Source organism: Xiphophorus maculatus, chromosome 4, assembly GCF_002775205.1.
Source record: "Xiphophorus maculatus strain JP 163 A chromosome 4, X_maculatus-5.0-male, whole genome shotgun sequence".
Classification (NCBI taxonomy): domain Eukaryota; kingdom Metazoa; phylum Chordata; class Actinopteri; order Cyprinodontiformes; family Poeciliidae; genus Xiphophorus; species Xiphophorus maculatus.
Genome location: NC_036446.1, coordinates 27,025,296 through 27,051,810, shown reverse-complemented (window position 1 = coordinate 27,051,810; position 26,515 = coordinate 27,025,296). Strand labels below are relative to the sequence as shown.

General features: G+C 40.3%; 1 protein-coding gene across 1 annotated transcript in view; it reads right to left on the bottom strand.

Moving 5' to 3' along the window:
- cd276 (CD276 molecule) overlaps positions 1–26,515 on the bottom strand; it is an 87,337-nt gene that overhangs the window by 51,061 nt on the left and 9,761 nt on the right. The window contains exons 2-4 of the mRNA XM_023331775.1: positions 25,294–25,389; positions 11,174–11,524; positions 7,119–7,415 (exon numbers count right to left, since the gene is read on the bottom strand). Coding sequence (XP_023187543.1) covers positions 7,119–7,415; positions 11,174–11,524; positions 25,294–25,339 — 694 coding nt within the window. The 5' untranslated portion in view covers positions 25,340–25,389. The remainder of the gene's footprint in view (positions 1–7,118; positions 7,416–11,173; positions 11,525–25,293; positions 25,390–26,515) is intronic.

Here is a 26,515-nt window from a genome sequence, read left to right as displayed (position 1 = left end):
ACCCATCATTCCTGTTAAGTTAATGTTGGGGTTTTTGTATTTTTCCAAGACTTTTTGGCAAAACTAGCCTTTATTCATAGTAATCAACCAGGAAACAGGCAAAGTGAGAAGGATGTGAAGACATGCAGCAGTCTGTCAAGGACTAATAGATTTTGTATATGTGGCGCCTGCTTCTGGTGTACCAGCTAAATGTAGCAGGATAGTTAGTTGGCCTAGCCAGCAAGGTATTAGTAGCTTAGCTAATTAGTTGGGCTTACTAGCTTGCTAGTACAAGCTAGGTACTAGTTCCTTAGTTAAATAGTTAGCTGGGCAGCTAGCCCAACTAAGTAGCCTGCTAATATCGGCTTGGTGTTACTTGTGTCAGCAGAATGGAAAAAATGATTGAACAGTCGAGGTAAAAGGCATTCATAAACTAAAATGATTGGTATTTAGTCAGTTTGTTGCTCAAATTTGTGAATCAAGCTAAGAATAGATTTAAATGAATGTTATAATAATAGGACTGTTACTACTATAACCAGCAATGTTATGATATATTGGCAGGAGTATATAATTTTTTATTCTGAACTGAAGTAATTAGATCATGTTGCACATTTTATTTAAAACATTTGTGTAAATCTACTAAGAGTGATCATATCAGCTTCAACCCGTTCACATCCTTGGGAATCTCACAATACAGGGTAAATGGACTGAACTTATATAACGCTTTTCCAGTCATTTTGACCACTCAAAGAGCTTTACATGAGAGCCACATTTATGCACCAACACGCAGATCAGTAGGCAACTTGGGGTTAAGTGCCTTGCCCAGGAGCACATTGACATGTGACAGGAAAGTAGCTGAAATCAAACCTGCAGTCTTCTGATCACAACACCACTACTATATCCACAGAGCCACAATCGCCCAAAATTGTACACCAAGTTGTAAACTGGCATGACTAATATCCTTGAAAAATGTAGCATAAAGACATCTGCTCTGCTGCTAAGTGCACTGTACAAATGTGGCCAAGTTGTAGCGGGATTATAGCAAACCACAGAGTGGGATTCAGTAACAATTCTTCCAGGGAGGGCGGGGTGGTCTTGCTGCTCATCAGTGAGTCTATCTGAAGCCCATCAGGCCATCATATCACAGCTCTGAGCTCAGCAAATGCCGTTGTCTCCATCTTGCTTTCTGTCATCCACTTCTCCTTCTTCTTCTAAACCCCACTCTGCAGCTCCCTCTCTCTATCGCCCCGGCTCATCTCTGTATCTACTTCCCTTCCCCACTCTATCTCCATCCACACACTTTTCACTGTAAATGCTGTGCCAGCAGAGTGATGCTGGGGAAATGGTGCCATCCTCATTGAGAGAAGAAGCAGACGGAGTGGAGGGGGTTGATGCGGGGGGTGAAACGGGTGGACGCGGGGATTCAGTGACAGGCCATGAAACCCAAGCCATCAGACAGCTCACTGCAGCATTCACACTGCAGCTGTAGATGAAATGCATTAAAAATTCGCATATAGAAAACCGTCCAAAACCCATAGAGTGCAGACCTGGATCTTTAAAGGCTCCCATTGGCTCTATTTTCTCCCTCTTTCTTTTAAAGCAGAGGAAAATGTTCAGAACAGGGTCGGAGCACGAGACCGGAGGGTGTAGAGAAGGGAGGGAATCGGCGCTCAGACACATTGTCCATGCATGCAGACAGGCCACGGTTCATTTGAAGACCGAAGCAGCTCCTTTCCATCACTCGACTCTTCATTAATACCAGCTGTTCCTGTGGGTCTCCCCGCATCCAAGCCTCGCTTCCCTCTGCAAATCTATCAATATGCCAAACACACAAACGCTTCCCATTCCAAGCCGCTGATGAAACCTGACCAGCACTCTGCGGCGTGTTTTCACAAATCCGTCTGGAAACTTTTGAGTGCATGTGCCGTGATTATACAGCCAACCAGTTTAACTTGTGGTACTTCTGGAAAAAAAAAGGGTGACATTAACTTGGTTGACTTGCCATTGACTCAACTCGCAGACCACACAGTGCTCAGCTCGGTATGGGTAAAGGGTTCATTTTCTCAGAATTAACCTTGTCAAACTCCTGTTCTGCCTGGGGGAGATTGGTATTAGAATTGTAATTTTTCAATCAGAGATTGGGAAGAGTGTGAAATTTTTAACATGCTTGCTCCTCTCTACCAGCCCCAGCCCCACTCTCACTCTCTCTCTCTCTATTTTTCTGCAACTCTCCAGTTTCTCTCAGTTTTTCCTCCTTCTTTCATGGACCCTTCAGAATGTTAAGCAGATTTCATCAACGCACATATTTGGATTCACCACTGCCTGAGAGGTTGGGAAAGTGTGTTTGTGTGTTCATTTTATAGTGCATACCGCAGACAAATTTGTTTTTACCAACCAAGCAATTCCAGCAGAAGAGTTTTGCTCGGTCAAAATTAATTACAGAAACTGTTAAGCACACACCAGCTGTTGTAAACAAACGCAAACGTGGGTTTATTTCAAACAAGCCCCCCTTGTATCTTGCCACGCGCTATACTATAAATCTTCTGTGTATTTACAAACAGCTTGGGCCATCATCAAGCTGCGCTGTAGCACTCCAGCTGAGAAATGACTCTTATTCATGTGCACCCAGTTGCAGAAAACCACAGTCACCAATGCTTTAATTACAGGTTTTCCCTAGGTTTACTGGTGGATTTGTTTCCTTTGCCGTCCCTTGAAAGAGTCTTTGCTGCATAACATTTAAGCAGCTTCAGTTCTCTTCAGACTTTCACTTTGCTCTTGGTTCTTTTCTTTAGCAGGGTATGTTGATTTTGTCTGATTTTATTTATCATTTCATGTACTAATAGGCCTGTCAGGTTTATAAGAACCGATTACTTGAGATGGAAAACTCCTTGGTATCTTTGTTTATTTTTAATTTTGTCAATTTGCTCTCATTCAAAAGAAAAGTTCCAATGTCTCTTAATAGTTTCATTTTAATGGCAAGAGAGAGAACATCAACAAACAAAACAGAAGAAAGTCATTCCTTAAAGTGGTATGAATGAAAGTGAAACAAGCATTTGACCCCCTACCAACAAGACAGAATGTTGTCATGTAGCACAAAGATCAATAATTCAAATCAATTACAGATACGCCTGATCACAACTCTTTATGTGGCTAAAGTACACCTCTTGACTGGATCAATTTCTTCCACTCCAACCTCCCCAGCACAATGGGCCAAGGATGTCGGGGACAAGATAGTAGATCTGCCAAAGGCTTGAAAGCTGTTGCTTATTAAAACCTGGAAATCCATGCGAGATTTTTCAATCCGAAACCACACTGGAGGAGCTTCGTCATTACCATGAAGGCAATCACCAAAACACAGCTGGTAAGGCACTGCACTGTAAGGTATTGCCACCTTGCATCCTTCGGGTACAGAACATATGCATGTCTGTCTAAAGCTTTCCAAAGCAACATTTCAATGATTCAGCTAAGGCTTGAGGAAATGTGATGTGGCTGAATGATACCAACACTGAGCTCAATCTGACCCATCCATTTGTAGGAGGAGAAATAATGAGTTTGACTCATTAGTTTGAGTCATTATTTCTGTTTGGTTTCCAGGAAACCAAACAGAAGTGGTTGCAACCAAGGGTGCAAAATTATTATTTTTGTCATCATGAGAATCTTGAATTATTAGGAGAACTATGATGTATAGAAACCTCCAAAAAACTAAATGTATCACTGGGATTGTTACTTTTTATGTATTCATTTATTTTATGTAGGTTCCATGAAAGTGGCGATTACTATTAATAGCTATAAAATGTTGTGTTTTTTTATGTTTGTGGTGTCCTGAAGTAGTCTCTATAATCATCAAGTTGGTCATAGACATACAATTACTATACAATCTACTATGTTTTATCACCCCCATTTCTCGGTTTTGCAATAGATAACACAAAATATCATGATGAACACTGAAGTTCATATCACCCACCCCTAGAGGTGACAGAGTGAACTCTACACACTGTTTTTAAAAACTCTTTGACGAGAATGTTCTTCCCTCATATGAAAGAGTAAAGATGGGTTATGATTTCGTCCTTTCAGTCTTACAAGAACTGGGTAACAAAGCAGTGGCTAAAGAAATAAACTAAGGTTGTGGAAGTCATGTCAATAAGCAACAATACGCCTAAAGTTTCTGACAAGATTAGTTGATCAAAATTCATCCTAAGGCGTGTAAAACGTCTGCTTATCAGTCAGAAATATCTTATGCTTGCCAGAAAAAGAGTTGTCTGCCCAGTTCTAAGACATGTTTTGCTTGGGGATCAAACACTTATTTTCAAAATAATATCCTTTATTTTGTGAATGAGGCTTTTGCTGGATTGTTTTTTGAAATTTTGTGTTACCACACTGAAATTAAACTAGCAAATAGACACAACAGCTAGTAATGCACCAGTCAATCAGATAGAGATTAGGCTCAGCAAATCTTCCTGCAATCAGCTCTGATTTGTGATTAGAAACACTGCAATCAGTTTTTTCCCTATAAAAATGCATCAAACTAAGAATTTGCACCATTTTGTGAACAGATTTCTATGAACACAACAGTCAACAGCATTCATAATATTTTATGCACTGGTTTGAAGCTCGGTGACTCTCAGATAATGATTATGGACACATCCTTTGATACATGAATAGGGATAAAATTGAAATCCTTTTTTGGGGGGGGGTTGGATTCAACAACACAAACTCTATTAAGGAACATGCAGCACATTTCTCTTGTATTTATTATACTCCTTGGATTAAAAAAAATCTGAACCAGTCAAAATTGGAATCAGTCTGCCAGATTGAAAGAACCGGTGCCAGATGACAGACGTCATCCACAAACAACATGACAACTACATGAAATATTAACACCTACTGCTTCTGAATCCAAAGAAAGAGTAAAACCTAATAACTCTTAGGATATGATTTGTGATGTTACTTTTTTTTTTAATTTCAAGAATAAATCAGTCAGAAGAATAAGAGGTCCGTGACACTCAGGCTAAAGGTAATGACATTAATTTCCTATGAGCCGCAGCAGTAATATATTTGATTGTCCTTTGATGCCACTCCAGCGTGTCCCTTGGCTGTCATTCCAAAAAAAATGAGCAACGTTCCTGCTGACCATTTTAGACTCTTTTATGGTTATGCCATGATTGTTTGTTGTATTTTAAGACCCTGAATCGTATCTCTGTTCACCACTGGTGTCTTCTACATCCATGCCAAGGAACCAAACCTGGACAGAGAAAATGTTTAGCTTGACATGCTTACAATCTCTGTGCTGATCATGCAATGAAAACCAGCACAAATGCAAAGTTACATAAATAAATCATTTATGTTATGGCAGGGACTTTAACGTGTTCATTTCGATTAATTGATTAGACAGATAAAAAATTTTATGCAATTACTCACATTTCTGTTCTGGCCAAAACCTTTGTATTTGTGTGTTTCTGGTAGGCCTGTAAATCTGATGAACAGACGTCATCCACAAACAACAACGATGGACAACAAAGCTGCTCCTCCTGGCCCACAGGGAGTTTATTTTTGCTTTTTAGAAAAAGCAACCTGATGGGATGCTGGAAAAGACTGTCGTGTGCAAGTTGTGCTAAAAGGAGTTGACCTATCACTGAAGCGATTCTAGCCTGAAATACCATCTCAATGCCAACTTTATTGCAGCAAGTACAGATGTCCCCGACGCTAATTTCAGAGCCATACTTCACATTCCTAAAGAAGTATTTTTAAAAATAAATTTCATGAATAATCAGTGGTATAATAGGAATGGATATTGTAGCACTTTGCATCCATCTGATGGGTGAATAACCTAAATAACAGATTAAAAACAATAAATATCTTTGTTGTGTCAATTTATGCAACAATTTAGCTGGCCTTTCAATTGAAAATGTTGCTTAGTCGATATATAGTTTTTGAATAAAATGCAATGAACTGAGATTAATTAGTTACACACCTTGCAATTAAGTTGATTAAAATTTTTAAATAGAGTCCCTTCACTAATTTATTTAAGTGGCTTACTCAATAATTTTACAAATGTGCCGTCTAAATGAATGAAAGGCACGGCAGTGGTACTAAACAATAGATTACAACCATACCTACAGAAGAGCATTAATCTCATAAAATGGAGAAACCAAAGGTAGCCAAAGCAACACACTACCAAAACAGTTTCTCTAGTTATATTTGTATTGTCATTGTGTGCTTAATACTCCCCCACCTCCCCATTGGCCCTTCTGACTGGTTATCTGTCCTGTTTTGAGGGCAAGCAAACTGTTAGAAAGGCCACCTTCACTCAGCCGTCCAGTTCTGCCAATCGGCCGTCCTGTTTCCAGACAGCACAGTCATTTCCCAGCCCAGTGGAGCAGCACTCCCTGACCTCTGCCTCGACCTCTGTCTCAACAGGCCGAGCACCAGTACCAGCACCAGCTACAGTGCAGAGAGCCAGCTTGGGCCACCTCTTCTTATTTATGAGCCATTTCACACAGTGCTGCTCCCATTAGAGACCCAGCCCTAGCCCACCCTTACATGGCATTCTCGTCACATTTAACACAGAGAATACACCAGCAGGGCCAGGGAGACACGGCCAGATGGTGCCTTGAGGTGAGGCTGAAACGACCATTAAAATCATCACATCGTTGCTGTCACAAGTAGAGTATAAATGATTTGAGAAAGGTAAACATGTGAAACCAATCTACGGCTGATATATTCCTGTATGTAGAGAACATCTAGAGAACCAGTCGCTTCCTTTTTGCATATGTTCATTATACTGCTAATTCTTTTGCAGTTTTTGATAAACAGCAACTTGACTACACTTAGAGAAAATATCCCCCACTGATCTAACTTAACCATGCGAAAGAACTGACAGGTAAAGCTTACTGGAGTGCAAGAAAAATGTTCTTTATTTCCCAGTGGTTTCATTGGAGCTTCAAAAAACACTCCACAGTGTTAAAACTCCACAGCAGGAAAACTCGGCAGACAGACTGGTTCACAAAAGTATATGACATTTTAATGAGAAACTCTGGAAATGCTCCACTGGAAACAAGAGTGGTCTATAGATTCTGCAGTGACAAAATTCAAACACGCACACCAACCAGTACAGAGTAGCTGAGAAAACCCTTACCCACCTGTGACTGTGACAAAGATGGAGCGTTCTTCACTAAGCAGCGGGTTGATCAGTCTGCAGTTGAAGGAGCTGTTGGGCTCCAGCACGACGGTTAGCACACTGGTCATGGTGAACAGCCCTTGTTCATTGGCCACCACTGAAGTTGTGATATTGTCTGTCAGGTTGCGTCCGCTCCCATCCTGCCATATGACATCGGCCTTAGGATACCCACCATAGGCCACACAGGTCAGGGCCACCTCGTCCCCAGGCCGCAGGTTGGATTCAGGCTCCAACGTGACCTCAGGCTTGGTGTAAGGAGCTGAAGGGGGAGAGCACAAACAATAGCTAACAGTAAGCCGACTAATGATATATGGTAAGTAGGATCTGGTGACAGGTTTATCTGAGATAAAAACATATCAGGACTCCGGAGGAGTGTCATGAGCATCATTTCTTGCCATAAACAGACACTGAATTTGTCATTAGTTAAGTGCACCTAGACAGAAGGTGACTGAATTTTGAAATAGACAGCTCTATTGGTACTGGTGACAACTACCAAAAGAGTTGTCGCTCTTGTGATTAGAAATCAATTATTGATGCAATGTGACCCAAGATTTTTTCATCAGTACCTTCATCTAAATTCTTCTTAGGAAAAAACTTCACTAGCACTTGCTTAACGGTCCTCTTTTTGACATCGGCAAGGAACAACCAGCTTGTTTTCTTCCACCTATAGATAAAAATATGTAAAATAGTTTCTCCGGTGTGCTGTATGAGACATTTTCATTTGAGTTGTACCGCGTCTGCATATAGTGTGGTCATCTTCTCTTTAGCAAGTACTGGATGTGCTTCTTAATCGTGCTCCTTGTGTCTTTATGTGTCTGGGTGCCACACTTACGTGACATTTGTAAAATGATTATCAGCCATGTTCACATCACAATGTATCCAAAAACAGAATATTATGCATACAATTCTACTAGAGGTGTGGGGAAAACAACAATGTTGACCCTGCTGAGTGCTGCGCCCCAACTCCTTTGGTTGTGGTTCAACTGTGAAAGTTCATGTATGTGGGACAGAACTGCTTGAGGCAGAGAAGGGTTTCTTTGTGCATACGTGTGATGTATTAGTTTCATGAAACAGTCTATTGAGACAAAAGGACAGCAGAAATGCCTACTCAATGTTCTTCTTTTCAGGTTGTCTGCAGCGAGTTTCACCCTCAAAATTGCCTGACATGATTCCAATTAAGTTCCTAATTATATTTAAGGAGCTTAGTGTATCAGAAAACCTCAGATCATACAGAGAGAGACGTCCTCTACAGGTAGCAGTAATGCCATGCTGCTCTACTCCAAAGATGCTCCCTCTAGAGAACCAAGCCAACTCCCTGAGAGGGATTTGGCCCTCTAGAGGTGGTGACACATAGCAGAAGCAAAAAAGAGAGCTGGAGGTCCCTTGGAGAACACTAAATGGATAGCTCATCTGGAATCTGAGACTGCACAGCATATGCCACCAAAAATGTAGAAGGAAGGAGGTGAAAGGTCCTTTGTCAGACTTGGAAAGTAACACCTTTTTACAAACCCGAAAGGTAAAACACAAGTAAAGAAGGAAGAAAGGAAGAGACAATGATGGCACAGCAAACCAAAAGTTGAAGTAGCTGAAGTTGAGATTAAATACGTTTGTCTTTACTGCTTTTTAAAAAGTGGGGCTCTCAACACTGAGACAGAATGAGCACCGACTCCAGCTGTGCATTTGACTTACAGATTTCCATCAAGACCCTCTTTCATTTTCTTTCAGCACAGCGTGAAGAAAGTTTGCAGTACTAAGCGCAAATACGGCCCAAAAATAGAACATCTAATAATGCGCACCATAAAATCAAACCAATTTGTCACTGCAGGACACACTGACAGACCAAAAAATGTTAGCTATCAACACCTCCCAATACACATCCTTCCTGGGAGAATCTGAAGCAATCTCACAACAGATATAGAAATGTGAGAAGGAAGGGAAGGCACACAATATCATTATAAATAAATAAAAGGCTCTCAGCTGTGAAGAGGGGCAGTGTGGTCTCACAGCACGGAAGATGTTAGTGATGGTTGATTGACCGTGACAACAGCTAATAATCAAAGTCAGCACATATTGACCATGACAAGGACCACAATCAGCGCGTATTGACAAAAAAAACAATCCTCGGCAGCCCAGAGGAAGCTGTTTATTACCTGTTTACATCTTGTGGGAAGAAATTATCCTAAATCAACTGCGCCATAAGTGTGTGTATGTGTGTGTGTGTGTGTGTGTGTGTGTGTGTGTGTGTGTGTCTGAGAAGGCACAATAAGCAGTGATCTCTTAAAAAGTTATTATTTTGTTTCTTTAGTGAACACATCTTAGAAACTGCGCCTGCACTTTATGGGCTGGAAACATCTCGAGGTGCTTCCAATATTTGATTAAAAAGTCCAGATTTATTTAATTTAATATATGTTTCTAATTTTAAGTTGTTAAAAATATGTTTTGTTTTTGTAAACACAATCATCCTTATCGGCATTTGCAAAGTTCATTACCTGAGTTATTCTAGTATCTTGAGATTTGCTTAGCTATTTGGGTATTTTACACAGAGCTACAACACCGGTTCATATTGCAGGATTTTGTGACTGCCTGCCACATGCACTGGAGATCAAAATTAACAACCTAGAATTTCCCAAATGTCAAGATCCCTTTGTAGTCATATTCCAAAGTATCAAAAAATGAGAAACGAACAAAACATATTTGTTAAATTGCACATACTCTGAGGCACCATGTAAAAACAAAAAACATCAACGAAAGAAAACTGATTAAAATAAAGAACATCTGACTTCCCTGGCATTTATAGAAAATCAATAATAAATCATGCATTGTTGGAGGGGAGTTTGGCAAGTCATTTCAGCTGAAACAGAAAGCGTGTTAGCATTGGCTTGTTAGCATGGTTGAAAATTACTGCTGAAAAGAGAAGTGATCCAAAGTTTACTTTGGCACTGAAAGTAATGGTTTTTGGGTCACAAAGGTAACATTCTGTTTGTGAAAAAGACTGAGCACAAAGTCTAAAGAAATAAATGAAAGGTGGAGGTAGAATCTTTGTTTCAAGAATGTTTTGTGCAAAAGGAATTGGGTCTCTTATCTACATGGCAGAGAAAAACAGTTTGTCACACAGCAAAACAGACGAAGCAGTCCCTCGGAACTGAAAACACTTAAATAATAAGACGGCCAACCAAGACTAGAGATGCGCTGAGGTTATTCAAAGCAAGGACCAGTACACTTTCAACTAATTGTTGACTATTGTATCCATCAGGAAGTTTAGTTGTAATTGTTCTCCATGCCACAGTCATTGCTGCAAAATGAAGATGCTGTTTAGAAATAAAGACCTTGTGAGGCTCTAGTATCCTTTATTCAAAGTGAGAGAGAGGAGGAGAAGACATGAGGAAAAAACCCCAGGCTCGTGAATCGAACCCCGGATGGCCTATTTAATTAGGTTGAAAATGGATGAAAAGCGTATCACAATACGAGCGTTTCATATTGGTTGATGATGTCAATAAATATTGATTAATTCTTTTGTTTGAAACATCTGAAATACTGCCAAATTGGTAGCCTAACTTTTTCTGTTTTATCCAGTTTTCACTCCATGCTGTTCTTTCTTATTTTTAAGCAGTTTTGAAGCATTGTGGCAAAACTTTAAACTGCTGCTGCACAAGTTACTCCACAGGTTGTTGCTAGGTAACCAAAGAACAAGGCACCAACCTTGCATAGAGAGGTTGAGCCTTTCTTCTGCCTACGTTCCCCAGAATGCTGTGCAGTTTTGGATTGGAGTTCAGTGAAATTATTGGATTTTCTATCAGATATATTAGCTATTTATATTGAACACATACAGTATATATAGCAGTATATGTTGTAATTGGTTTATTGTCCAGCCCTACAACTTCTATATTTTTTCTCTTGTATTGTGAAGTGTTCAAGAACTGTTCTTAATTTTGATCACCAGAATATTTATGATCACACTGCTCCCAAAAATGCAGCACCCTTAACCCCATCTGTCACAGATCTCACAACTCAACTCACCTGCGACCTGCAGCAGCAAGGCAGCGCTGTCGTACCCTTGCACTCTGACAAAGCAGGTATAGCTGCCTTCGTCAGCAACCGCCACCCTTTGTAGTAGGAGTGAAGCGTTGCCCATGGTCAGCTGGGAAAGGAAGAGGCTGGTTCGGTTGGCGTAGCTCTCCGCCTGCTCCGTCAGCTGGTCCTGCCCCATGGAGAACCCATGGACGCTGCGCTTGGTGTCAGTCAGCTGCCAGAACACAGTCACGTCGGATAGATTGAAGGGACTTGTGTGGCTGAAGGAGCACTTGAGGGTGACATCTTTGCCATGCAACGCCACCACTGGTAGGTCTGGGACTTGCATTTCCAGCTTAGCTAAAATGTGAGGCATACATGAGATTTAATCAATAAGATCAATCACACAGACAATCATTTCATGTGCAAAATCATCAATGCATTTTCCTTTACGAGTTCATTGGTGCTTAAAAGTCTTTACTGTCACTTAATACCTTAGATTTTCTTAAATGTAAGAAAATGTGTTTTCTTACATTTTTGTTGAAACTGTCACTATGTTGTGATAGTATGATGTGAAACAGATAACCTGTGAAAAGAAACTGATCTCCTCTGCCTTCTCCCGGTGCCAACTAGAAACAACCAATCAGAGCCAAAAGAAGGATCTTGGTGCTGACAATCAGGTTTGTGTACACATCATTCATACCCCTCGTCGCCTTTGCTTCCTACAGCATCTTCCTGAGAGCAGTGACAGTTTTCCAGGAACAGTAAGTTGTTTCTAAGACTTTCTTCCTGGCTCTGGTTGCATTGATTCATATCGCAATAGCAGCTCAGGGAGGAGGAAGAAGAGCTCAATATTTTCGCAGATTATCTGTCTCATACTGTCACAACATAGCGACAGCTTTAACAAATATGCAAAAAAACAACTTTTTTTTATAAAAGTAACATACTGCAGCTTTAAGAATTCAAAAATATAAAATAAATAACATTAGCAAATACTACGTGGCCCAGGCAGAGCGTAAACATACAGTATTCATTGAATCACAGCTTTAATTTGGTATGCGCTGTTCAGATGTGACTGACTGACACCTACACATATCTGGAAGCCTTTGAACACAAAATCAGAACAGCATTGGGAGATGTATGCTGTGGCTCCTTCAGAAATGCGCCGTCTGGTTGTGCGGCACAGTAGCATGAAGAGGGTAAGCTGAAATGAGCATGAGAGGGAAGGAGCGAGGGGATCTGAAAGTAAGCATCAGGACTTTTCTCGCGTTCCTGAAAGCTTTGCCTCCTGGTGATGGCTCAGTGCTGTAAAACTCAGCAACGGAGGCAACATCTGTTTGGCTTTAGTTTAATCTTTAGTTAAATCTAGCAACAAAAAAAATCTGGGAAAGTGGTGATGGTGCAGGGAGATATGTGAAGCAAAAGCATTAAATGTGTGATTGTTGTGCTTCCCGACTTGATTTTTTTTCTTCTTCTTCTTCTTCTTGCATCCGCACATGTGCGCGAGCGCCCTTGTGTGTACTGTTTGTCTAGACTGGGCCGAGAGCAAAGTCCACACTGCATAATCATTCTGAATTAGTAGCCATCTCAGGCAGGCTAGAGTACATTCATGGTATTCTCAAGAGTCAGCATTCTCCATTGATCCCTGTCTGGTGTTATGCAACTTGGAGACACTCATCAGCATCACAGGGGAGAAAAATTCCACTTGGGGCGGCCCCCTCGGAGCAACGCGCTCTACTTCCTGCTCAGCCTCTCTAATTGTTGTAATCACGGTGGCATTTTAGCCTCCTCACCCCATTTTGATCTCCGTCTATCATGGCGCCAATGTCGGCAGTGGACCACGTCACCATAAAGGAGATTCAGCTGGAGCAGAGGTGTGAGAATTACTTCCCCCATTAACAACAAACAGCTCTTTCATCTGAAAGGGTTTCATACAAATGAGTATTGCCAAGTCAAGGCAAACCCCTATATTTAATCACATCTGCCATTCCCTACAAGGAAGCAACTCTCTCTCTCCTCCTCTCTCTCTGAATCACACCCCCACTGACACCAACCCATTCGTCTGCGAAAACAGTGCCACCTCATGTCTCACCTCACAAGTGCAGAGCAGAGAATGGAAAAAACACACAGATGTCGGTACGATGAAGTGTGTGAAGCTCGCAGCATGGGTGTTACAATTTCATGGGAAGCCTCTTAGTTTGAGAAAAGAATTTCTTTCCATCTAAACATGAAATCAGAAGGTTTAAATAAGAAAACAAATAAGGGGCTAAAATGACTTGATTTTAGCTTAAATCACAGTGTGTATACCAGCAAAGCGCCAACTTAAAAAACAATTCTCTTGACTTCCAAAGTAGAAGCGACATAAGGCTTCCCCCCCACTTCTAAACTGCAATTACAAAAGCTCCTCTGCTGCTGTGGGGGTTATCTCCCCATATTGTGCTCACACTCACTCAGCAGGGCTGCACAATACCAAAAAGTTATCGCAGCAAAGCAAAGCAGACGCAGCATTGTTTCGGCATCGCCTGGGCAGGCCGAGTTGGTATTTCCGATGCGTTTTCAGGGTGGCCCAACGTTTGCTGTGCAAGTGTTTTTTTGTTGTGTGGTTTTTTTTTTCTTTTACAGGAGCGGAAGGGTCAGTGACAGCCCTCTTCGAGGCACGCATGTTGAAAGGAGGAGGGGAGAGAGCAATTAAATCACTCCCCGAGCAGCCTGGGATGACTCACACCACTGACTTCATACACAAAAGGAGGGGTGGGAGGGGAATGGGAGAGGGAAATAGAAAAGAGAAGATTGGCGCTGAGCTCACACTTAAAGATAATATCTGGAAACAAGCCAACAAAGAGTGTGATGGAAGCTCACAGTCTAATCCCTCAACCAGGACCAAAGCCATGTCAGAGAGAGGGAACGTTAGAAACTCGTTTTATTTGGCAAACATATTGCATTCTCCTTCGCGTTTTCCTCCCTGCTCCTCGAACCGGTGACCCCGTCTTGACTACGTGGGCCTGAGAGGATGCACCTTTACATACGGATCTTTAGCAGATAACCTGGCCTGCACTGGCAAAGCAGCAAATTCATTGGGTGGGTCTTAAACCAAAACTGGAATAAAACTAGATCATCCAGTTAGACTAAGCCTGTATGCTGATGGCACAGTTTTATAAGTGGCTTTTAAAGACGTTACATCTCTCTGTGTAATTGGAGCCTTTTGCTGCATGAAAAGACATATCTCATGTTAAAGGTTAATGCTGTATCAACTTGTGTTCCTCATCTTTGTCCATCAGTAATGATTTAAGCCGGAAAAAAAGGCAAATTATGGAAAAATAAATCTTGTGGTCCTAGGTAATTGATTATAAGCTTTGAAAGTTTCATTGAATTGAGTTTATTTTTCTATGCTAGTATAGTATAGCTCTTTTACTCAGTTTTGTATGTACATTTTAACCATCATGTAATATCTTCATGTGCCCAAACTCGAGCGTGGCTTTGTATCCGTTTATTCTTGACAAATACCTTTATAAAAGAAATTTTTAAATATGGTGGGTGGTGAAATGTAATCACACCTTGTTTTAGTCAAGAGGAAAGCCAAAACAAAATGGAAAACATTATTTCTGAGAAAATGAGGGCAAGTGGTGCAGATTCTCCTGCAAAATCACTTGGACCGATGTGAAAAAAAATATCAACACCTGGATGGAAGACAGAAATATTTCAAATTTAAGAGATTTTACAACAATAAATGGGGAGAATGGATTTATTACTGTCTACTATTACTATTAGTTTGGATGTTTTGTTTTTGCTCTATTGAAAAACCAAATCTGATTATTTTTTTTTTACATCCATTTATGTCTGTCTCTTTATAATGGAAAGGTATATTTACTTTACTGCTATTCCATCCTAATTTAAATAACTCAGCTGACTATAAAGAAATGATTGTCCTTTAAAAAGGTAAGACGCCCTAAAAAGTATTCCTCTAACACAGTCTGGGACATTTTATGGACCCCAGGCCTCATTTATTCTAAGTTAGGTGTTGACGTTAATAATGCTGTTCGTATAAATGGGATAAAATATGCAAATGCAGATTATTTTTATGGCAATATTTAAGAGAGTATTTTCTATCTAAAGTACACAGAAAATACTATGTTACCAGAATAAGATTAAAAATATTTTTTACAGCTGCATAATCAAAAAACACATAATATTGTGTTTAGCCAATGGCCTTCAACAACAGTTTTAGTTGTTCACATGGGAAAAATAACAGACCAGCCCTGCGTTGCTTCACTTTTTGCTGAAAATACATCTTACCACTAGAACTAATAAAAACAAAAATGGCAACAACTATAAACTATAGTGTCTTTTACTTAAAATCCCATCACTAAATTAAAATGACAGGTCAACATTAAAGCCGTCTTAAAGCGAACAGAAGGGAGCAGACTGCATTGCATGGAGGGGCAAGAGACTGGACAGCACAGACGCACAAGCAGAGATCATAGACGTCATGGAAAATGCACTCGTCAGAGGTGAAACACCACGATCCAAAGCAAATCACAGTGTGCTGTTTTTGATCTGCCAATGTTTACAACAAGCACGTCGTGTACAGACGCTGAGCGATCAGCTCTGCCCTGGTAACCTAGGAAAAAAAAACAAAAAACATGTTCTCTCCAAGGATACAAGCGAGAGCCGGAGAGATTAAAGATTACAACACATGTGGTCTTTAGCGGGGGTCTTGTAGGGAGGCCCGTGGAGTCTTCTCAGGGGGGGCAGGTGAGGATCTTACATCTCCTTCCCTCACCCCAATAAAGAGATGCTCAGAAGCCATAGAGGGCAGGCTGGGAGAAGTCAGGCGGTGGGGATTTACACGCTGCACTTTGTGTTTATGGGCCTCAACTCTGTCTGAGTGCCTGCGAGACGGAGACGAGCACTTTCACAGCCGACATGAAATAAACTCATTACAGCCTTTGCGAGTGTTGGCAATGGGCCCCGCTCGCCAGCCAGACACGGCCCGGCTAGAATAAGGCTGCGAGTAATCTTCACACTGCGCTCCACTCGTACTTTCATGGCTACCCACCACCTTGTCAATATCAGCTGCTCTTGCCATCCTGACAGCCTTAGATATGCAAGACATGGCTGCTGCCGGATTTGCCTCTACACGGGACTTTTCCATTCCGCTCTCTTTCCATGAGATGAGTGTGAAGGCTGACTGTAAGATTGAGAGACAGCGGGGTTTCAAGCAAGACAGCACTTATGTGCATCTGAGCTATTAAAGAAAGACTGCATGCAAGGTAATGGACGAGGCTACTTGCTCAGTAAATGACCTGGCATTAACCTTGGAAATGTAGACATGCAAGTGCACACGCGTGCTCCCTCGTGCATTTATGTTTACAGTATGAGTACGCACACCAGATTACTGGAGGCGGGATTGTAAGTGGTTCGATCATTTCAGCTGTTATTTTATTAGAGATTTTGAACTCTGTTGACAATCAATTCAACCCTATTGCTATGTGGTTCATGATGAGCAAGTAGTTTCTGAAGTCAAGGCCTTTATATTTAGTTGGAGTTACTAGAGTGCCCATTTAACATTTTTACATCTTGGCACTTTACAAAGATTTTTTTTGTACAAGCAGTATAAAAATTATGGCAGGTGTGAATGCTCAGCTCCCTTGAATTGATACAGCAGCCCATCTTTTGGGTCATTTTTCCACCATTGTTGCAGATCTGGAAACTGAAATGTTGCCAGTTCTTTGCAAAATAGCTCAATCTCAATCAGATTAGATGAAGAGCATGTTTTTGGATCTAGTCTTTGATTCTCAAAAGCATTTAGGTCAGGACTTTGATTGGACCATTTTAACACACAAATGTGTCTTGCTCAAAATCATCCCATTGTAGCTGTATGTTTAGGATCCTTTTGGAAGGTGACATTTATTCCTCACCTTTCTAACTCATAGAAGTTCATTCTCATAATGCAGTTTGTTAGTAAACAAAATGTTCAGCTTTAACTGCAGTAAAATATGGTTCAACAAAACATTGACTTAGACAGGGAAACTGAATATGAAGGCATGTCATGTTTTTTTAAATGATTCCTAAGTATAAACTACATGGAAATCTGTGGTCCTAATGTGTACAGTAAAGAAATAATAACTTAAGGGGACTTAAATACTTGCATAGCATACACACAGAGGGATTCTCAAAGGAATACAGATGTTTGAATTATCTAAACAGCTTTCGCCACTGCATGAACCAAGACACATTTCAAAAGCCTCTCAGCAAGCACACTTCACATTTAATAACATGCAGTGTAAAGGTACAATTAGTAAGTTTAATAATGGCTACATCCTCTTTTAGGGAGCTAGTTTAAGAACACCGGTGTAGCTGCATAACATACTGGGACATTGGAATGTTAACAAAACCAGTAATATTTAATAAGAATCTACAAAAGATAACTTATTTACAAGAAAGTAATTATAAGTACATCCCACCTGAGCCAAAGTGTGAAAGTCTTAAAAGGTGCTTTTAATTGGCTTTAAAGAGATCCAATCACTTCCACTAAATATGACACAAAACAAGCTAGCGTGACAAATGTAATTATAATGTAAAAAAATTATTTTTAAAATTCTGTTTTATGCTATTTTCCTATTTTTTAGTTTAATAATTTTGATCTCCATTAAGAGAAGTGTCTCCTCACTGGAGTCATAAAACCACGCTCCTTTGATGTACTGCAGAAAAAAATTATTTTTAGTCAGATTTTTTTTAAGTGTGTACGAAACCTCTCCTTGATGATTGGTCAATACAAAATATCTTGAAGTAGATGCCAACATTTCATACCCAACCAAAACTGCAAAGGTACATAATGGCAAAGAGGCAAAATGATTAGCTGTGGGTAAGGACTCTACTTCTGCAATTTATACTCCAATTTTATTCCAACTTGTTGCCATTTTGTCTCCTACCAACACCTTTTCTCACGTGAAACACAAACCATTTTAATGAATGAAACATTGTTCCATCATATCTCCCATGTTTTAAACATCTAACTTAACATTGTGTATACTTTGGTGTTTGGTGAGTGAATAAAAATATTGGTGAAAAGTCAGGGTTTCCCTCAGTGTATTGTAAGCCTGGTGGGTCACCAGGCTTTACTTGCATCCCCACCAGGCCAAGAGATTTTAGGGAACTTTTCATGTTTGCCTTTTTTAAGACTGTATAGTTGTTGTTTAGGTATTGTTAATAATGTATCCCAATAACGCATATCTACCTAGTGACATTTTCAAATTTCCTGTCAACTTTAAGCATTTTTTTAACTCAAAGACACGATGGGCCACTGGATGAATACCACCGAGCTTGGGAAGTTTTCTGGGGGAAACCCACAAATTAAATTAAAACAAAGCTACATTATTAACATATTTGGCTCATTTAAGAAAATAAGTATAATAATTTTATCTTTTTAATTTTTGCAATTTAAAAACTTGTATTTTTATTATAAATAGTGGAGTAAATGAGCGAAAGGTAAAGATTTAAGCAGGTAAAGGGAAGCAAAGTTATATATTACGAAGCGTCCACCTGGTATGTGGGGACAAAATAAAGAAAGTATTAACAAGCTGTTTAAAAAAAGTGAATTAAAATATATATAAAATGTACAAATTTAGGTTTAAATAAGGTTATTCTAAAAAAAACTGCATACAAAACGAAGTAATGAGTCCTTTCTGGACACCATGACATATCTCCACTTTAACACTGTCATAATCAAAAAAGAAAAAAAAAAACATCTTTAGGTATTTATCTTCATAAAGCAGAAATTGCACTGGTATCAAGAAAATGCAAACAAAATTCCACTTTGGACACAGTGGCACACACTCACACAGACACCCAATTTCATGCAGAAACAGACACCCAAAGGCCAGGGAGCACATTGATATTCCACACTTGTATTACTGCTGACAGCTCCACAGCATCACACTGTCTGAGGAATTGGACACGAGGTATCCTGACACTACAATGGAGATGCTGTTACAAAGCTGCTCTGGAGCAGGGAGCTTCCATAATCACAACAAGCAACAGCCCCATACACACACACGCACGCATGCACAAGCACACACACACGTATACACAGAGGTACACAGGTGCTGGGGCCCTTGCACTGTCCTTGACACACAAAAACAAACACAGCACAGGAAAGCTCGCCACGCTGTTTAAGTTAGCAATGCGTATAAGCATATAATTACTTTGACAGCTCTTTGATTTATTCAGCAGGTATGTTCGATATATGTAAGCATTGCATGCATTCATCTTTTAGTTGGCAATTCAATACGAAGATCTGCCAGCTTCAGACGCAACCCCACTTCAGCCTCAATATCAGTTCAATAACATTGAACCAGACAAAGGACGTTACCTTCAAGTCTTTCTTCATAAATAAAATAATTGGAGCCGTTTAATTGCTGAGTGGCTCCATTTGGACAGTTAGTGAAGCCATTTGTCTATTACAGCGAGTACACATATACTGTATGTCTGTACATTCTCCATCAGAGCAAGCAAATCAGACGGAAACAAAAGCATTTTATACATGAAGGAAATCAAACATTAGCATTGGAGGGCAAATTAGAGAGGCAATATTGACAAAGCAGAGCAAACGGATATGTAAGGTGAAACACTGAGACTGCAATGGACGTATGTTTGAGTTAAGCCAGAAGAAGAGCAAGGGCAAAAAGAAAAATGCTTTTACAACACTGCCCCCATCTGTCGAGCAGCGGGACTGAAGGGAAGCGCACTGTCATTCTGGGCATTTTGCACCAGCTACACTTCAAAGGAGTGTGCTCAAAAGAACTGCGAGTCCTTTCATATTGATAATTCTTATGATATATCCAATGGCTGTATAGGTCTAAAGGGAAAGCTGGTTTTTGATTTCATGTTGTCCAAAGCGGACGTCTAGATAATGCCAACACTAGAAAGGGAGAGAGAGAAGCAGCATCTGGAGATCATTAAGAATGTGTGTGCTTAGCTAGTATGATGTGGATCAAAATTAGACACTGAATATTTTCTGCATCCTAGGCAGAAATGCCTCCTCAGTGATGAGGCAAAGTAGGGGTTGGATAATCGAGCCCTCTGTAGTGTGAAAAGTAAAACTCAACATTAAGAACAGAAGATAATCTCCTCCATTTTCGCTCCCAAAAAACCCGCTGTGAAGTGCTAGTTTCCCCATTCAAAGGGAAATACAGCTGATGGCCCATAAAAAGTACTAGCTACTACTCCATTTTCAAGGTTTTTTCTTTCTTTAGTTCGCCCCCCTCCATTCTTCATGGATACCAGCCAGCTCATATCCCGTCAATAAGCTGTTAATGGACTCTAGCATTCAGGTACAAGTGTCTGCAGAAGAAAAGTAGGCAGAGAAAGGCAAGCCTCTGGCATACAAGCCTGAGGGACGGAGAGCCTTTGATGAGCAGCCGGCTGAGGACAGAACAGAAGGGTGACGAACAGTGGAGCACCCAAATATAGCAGCAGAGTCATGGAGTCAGTCAGAGCTCGGGGCGGCTAATTTCTAACAATGACAAGCCATACATAATTTAAATTAACTGTGGTGTGTGCAAAAGTTTGCTTTAGCAAACTAAAATATGCCTAGGTCTTGATTTTCTTCAAACACAGAATCGCATTTGAATTTGTCATTTCATTGCTTGAGTTTGTGAAGGATGGACCAGAATAATTCTCAAATGAACATGCCTGAGTTGAAATCAACGCAAGATTTGGCTAATAAAAAGAGCCAAAGAGCTCCCTCAAGGGTTTGTAAGGTAATAATGATGTGAAAGTTCTTCAATCATACTTTATGATCTAAAATATAACAATTAACAGAAGGTAATTAATTAGAAAGTGTAAATGACTTTGGGATCTCCTAGTGTCTTTCCAAAGTGCGAGTATGAGTTAACAATATGCAAAGAAAAAATGACACTAGGATCATAATAGCTAAACTTACAATATTTGACAAAGAATTCAAGTTTCTATATTGGAAAAATCTGTATAAATTGTAATATCATTTTGTATGCATTCTCAGTTTTAACTCCCTTCTCTCTTTTTTCCTTTGAGACACACTAAGCTTACCAGAAAGCAGTAAGAAAGACTAGATAGATTAGAAATACGTTGGCTTATGTTAATATAGAATTGTCTCAGACTTCCATGGTGTGTTTCATAAACTATACAGGCTGTATGCTCACACGGTCACGGCCTCCTATGCAGATTAAGGTATACCAAGGTTTAAACAGGTTAGCAATACAAAACTGCTAAAAATGTGTGTCATACTGTTCCTCTACTTTAAAGACTTTTTCTTGAGATTCCAAGAGAAAGTTCTGTGGAAAGCTTTTTGCTGGCTATGTCGAGCGTAGAGCTGCCGGTTCCTCTTCCTGACCATGTATTCTGCTAGTCAGCTGCCTTAAATGACATCTTTCTGTCACTTACGAGAAATGCAGCTTAGGCTATTGGAAATATGATCAATCGCAACAAAAGGCGATTGATAATATTTCAGTTGCTGTTGAAATATTAAGTTGTACAAACTAGAGGAACACCGCCCTTCCCTCTTAACAAGCTACAACTTAGCTTACCATCATTAGTGCATGAATGTGCGTATGAATGAGTGAATGACTTCTGTAAAGCACTTTGGAGCCCTTGGACTTGAAGAAGTGCTACACCAATGCATACCTTATTTTTCATTACCTTATTTTTGAAATATAACTTGATTACGTCTGTAATACTTAACATTTCATATTGTTTTATGAGCTGTATGAAAACTGTGGATTACCTGCTTCAACAGCTTCAAAATTCCTAAAACTGAATAGGCTTGAGTAAGTAATGTGTTTAATATCTGCTCCCTTAATTGTTTTTACGTAGAAATCTTTTGTTACTGATCTGTTCATGCACTGAAAGATGCAAAATAAACAATCTACCAGTAGTTGTTGTCAAGGCTCTGTCTCAATCACAGAACCCTAATTATGATAGCGTCACCGCCATGTCACTCTTACTTTACCCAGCTAGTAGGAATCTACCTGTGGATGCAGCTGGTATGCTCCAGCAGCAAGAGGGAAGCTGTGATACTTTCCAAGCACAGATCAGCATCCATTCAACACCTTTTATCACAGCCCACTACACACAAAGAGATCAACATATGGCTGTAGGCCCCTTCTCCCCGGTCAGAGCAACAATCACAGCATATAATCCATATCAATATTTTAACGATCCCACAAGGCAGCCTTTTTAGAACTTGTTGAAATAATCATGAGATGCTTGTTGGGTAATGCACTTTGCTTCAATGAGTAAGTGGTGTGAAAAAAAAAAGAAAAAAAAAATAGCTGAAAACCAACGAGACAGAGGCAAGCCAACAGAGACAGCTCATTATGTATGCACTACAGCGAAACCAATCTTTGTTGAGCCTGTCCTCGATTGTTTTTAAAGGATACTTTACTGGACGCAATCAAATTAGCAAGAACATCACTGATACGGGGTAATAACCCTAAATTGAATTTCTGCACAGGCTAAAGTGTCCCCCCTTTGCAGAATCAATTGCTGTGAAAAGAAAAGGAGGGCAGGGAGAGGGTATTCATAGTTAGCAGACCTTTAAAAAGTACACCAGAGATGAAGGCATGAGAGGGCTATTTTCACGCTCCGGGGCCTGCCCGTCTGCTTGCCCACTACTACACCAGATGCAGTCTCTCCAATCATGCTAGCTGGTTTGAATTACCTTCGAACTCCCCTCGTTTTTCTGGGTGAGGCTTCCGTTACTACATTTGCATGAATTTGACTGTTTTTGGTACCACGAGTCGCAACACAGCGTGTTCTGGCAGCCTTGCATCTGTGCTAAGTGAACACACACTATGACAACAACAAGCAATTAGCCAGACAGCCTCTTGTTAGCCGTGCCACTGGCTGACACCGCCGTGTGTTATGCTGACGTGAGCCAAGGATATCACTTCACTCAGCTATTTGTTGTGGCTCACTCGTTACTGTAACACAATGACATTTTGTCCATTTTGCTGACACTCAGAACAACAAACAGGGAGATGTTTGATGAAAACACTCTTAGGCTTTTAAAAGTTAAGAAGGGTCAGAGGTCAATGCAACACTAAATGAGCCCTTATATTTTGGCATTAGTTTAAACAAAAACCAACAATTCCTCCCCGGTATGCCTGTGTGCAGTACTAGGTAAGTACTGGACAGAGTTTTACTGAGGGAGATTTAATAGGCTGATTTCTAAAGCAAGATAAGGCTTTCTGTATGACATCCTACTCATGTGTTGCTATGTGTTCTTCTCCCCCAAGCATTGTTCGTACAATGTGACTATTGGCAAAGCCTGCAAAGTCACATTTTGCAAGCTTTGCAAAATGTGACTTTTGCACACATTGAGACGCAACCTGGACGCTATATAGCCCCATACGCAACAAAATGCAATATGTATTTTCTCATAAAATCAACCTCAAGATCTTAAGCAATTTGATCTTCATTTGCTTAAAGTCTGACCACACCGGAGAAGCGTTTCTTCCTATGCACATCACCCAAGGCTGCGCATGAACTTGTAATCAGTTTGCCAATTATCCTCTCTTAGATCCCTTTTGATAGATAGTACCACTGTAGACAGAGGACACGTCTCACAAGCTACAGATTTGTAGATGTTTTCACCTAGTCATCTAGCCATTACAATCCTGCCTTTGTCAAACTGTCTCAAATCCTTTTGTTTGCTTTTAACTATTGGCTTTGAAGACAAAATGTTCTCTAGCTGCCCAATACACACCACCCACTAACAGGTGCCACACTGTAGAGATAATAAGTGTTATCCACCATTTATTCACCCTTTCAGTGATTGTAATATTATTTTATATACCACAACCAATAGATGAAGATTTGAATTCGTCTGTGTTATTTGACAATGTGTGGTGGGATGTCTTTTCAGTTTCTAATAAGCCAAACAAGGTTCGCACTGCATGTACCTTTTGTCTCATTGTACTGTGATACAGGGGAAGTCTATAGTATCAAACCTGACTTCAACTAATTCACTTAGTGCTCCAGTTAGCAGAGAGAAAGTGAATCATTGTGTGAGCTACAATAGCCCATTACCTGTGAGTTAAAGAGCTCCATCAGTCCACGACACCTCCTCCCCATCCTCCCCCCCAGCATGGAGAACGAGTTAGGCACTGAATGCCAGACAGCAAGTAATGAGCAGGCCGCAAGCCCATTTGTGCTGGGAGAGAATAGGTCCCTAATGAACCACTGAAGACACTTAGGTCCACTGAGTCAGGACTGAAATGTGCAGCTGATGGCCAATAGGAGCTTGTGCCAATTCCACCAGAAAAAAAGGGGGAAAAAGTGACATGAATTTGGACGATAAAACTTTCTTCGTAGATTTTGTATGTTCGCCAAAGACTGATGATGCGTCAGCCACAGACCAGCTGGGAAAAACTTTATGGTTACAAAAATATGCCTTCTTCGTCCCCGTGATGACATACTCAGTCTCTTTTTATTCACCGTGTCAGGCAATGCTATCAAACCAATCCAGGCCATTTGTTTCTTGTTTTTTTAGGACGACACAAGCTCTTCTCCTGGAGTAAAATCTTTGGGTGCGTGAGGAATGAATTCTCAGTTGCAACATAAGTCTAAGCCACGCCACTATTTTGTATTTTGAAATACGAGAAGATAACTTCCTCATTGCACTTTCTTAGTCGCGGCAGAAAAACTGCACTTCCAGCATTTTTCGTCGAGGGCGTCAAGCTCTCCCCACTGCACCTCACGGAAAAGGTCAAAGCGTCTTTGCTTTACGAAATCATAAAAAGTCATAAAAAGAAAACATCTCAATGTCAAAGATTTAAAACACTGTAAAAACTAAACTCAAATGGCTTCCCATGAAAAGTAGGCCACTGCTTATACAGCGAGAACATCTGTATAACTAGAAAAACAGTCTCTGTAGACCTGTGTGGGTAGACTGACAAGAGTTTAAACAGGGAGATTTATGACTCCCAGACTACAGGCATGTCATATTGGGGAGTGCCCTCATTTGAACTGCTGTTTGGCCTAATGAAGCCTTTGTTGAGAAAAAAAAAATTACAAGCCTACAGCTTGGTGACAGACGGTAGTAATTCCCTCAACGGTAATGAAAGGATAGGAGAAGTGGAGACACCCACCCAGTGCGTGGACGGCCAGCATTGGAAGCAGCAGGAGGCCTAGCATGATGCTTCAGGATGGATTCAAACAGCGGGTTCACGTCTTCAGACACAGCACTGCAGAGGGGGAAAAAAAAACTGAGATTCAATACGAGAAATGTTGAAATAATTAGGACAATACAGTAACATGGCAATATGGTAAGAAGTGTGGTGCAGAGTGTGATCCAGGGCAAGATTTTGCAAAGAAACATCTATAGGTACTATGAGCTATGACTACAAGCCCTTAATGGAAAATGAGAGCTTTAATGTTGACATGTATTTATGATTGAGACTTTTATTTTGAAGGATAAAGGGAAGTCCTTCTTGAGCTTTTCCCCCCCGATAGTCTCATCGCCTATCTTGCTGAAACACTTGGTTACATGAAGAAGTCTCTATACGGCTTCGAAATGATTTATCTGGTAGCACATTAGGCACTTTCTAAAAGACAAGCAAGCACTGTGAGAACATGATTACCATTAGCTGCTAACAAAGCTAAAGCTAGCTGCTAACTTTGCATTGGTGCTGAACAAAGGGGCTTCATCACTGTTTCAAAGAGTCTGACCTATAATTAATTATATAAGTTAAAAGCCTAAAAACTGCCCAAAACTGAACGTTAAGTATTTAAAGAGGAAATTTAGATTTAAGAAACCTTACTCTACTTATAAATACACAAAAATGGGTCACCTCAGAATTACACAAGCACTGATAACACAAACATAATAGCGAAACATAGACCACACCGACTTCTGAAGCCTAAAATCAAATTTGTTTATTTCCCCCCAAAAATACTAAGATTTTGTCATACAAAAAATTGGATGCATCGTTAGTCCATGGAGGATATGGAAAGCCTGTGGTGCTGTACCACCCAGTATGAACATCTTTGAAGACTGAAATTGTTTTTCTGAAGAAAAAGATCTGAAGGTTTCTCTGAAGGTGACTACCTCAGCTTGTTTTTCTCTGGCTTCCTTTAGGGTTTTCCTTTTTCTTTTAGTAGAAAAAAGCTGTAATGACAAATGGGGACTTCCAAAGTTGAGTGGAAACAGTCAAGTCATACTCTCTGCTTTACAAGTAAAAAAAAAAAAACACACTACTTTAGGAGGAAACAGAGATAGAAAAGGCTATCTTCCCTCTTCTCTACCCTCAAATGTATTCAATATTTATGTGATATCCATCTCTGCTACACTGGTAGAGGCCACTGTTTGTC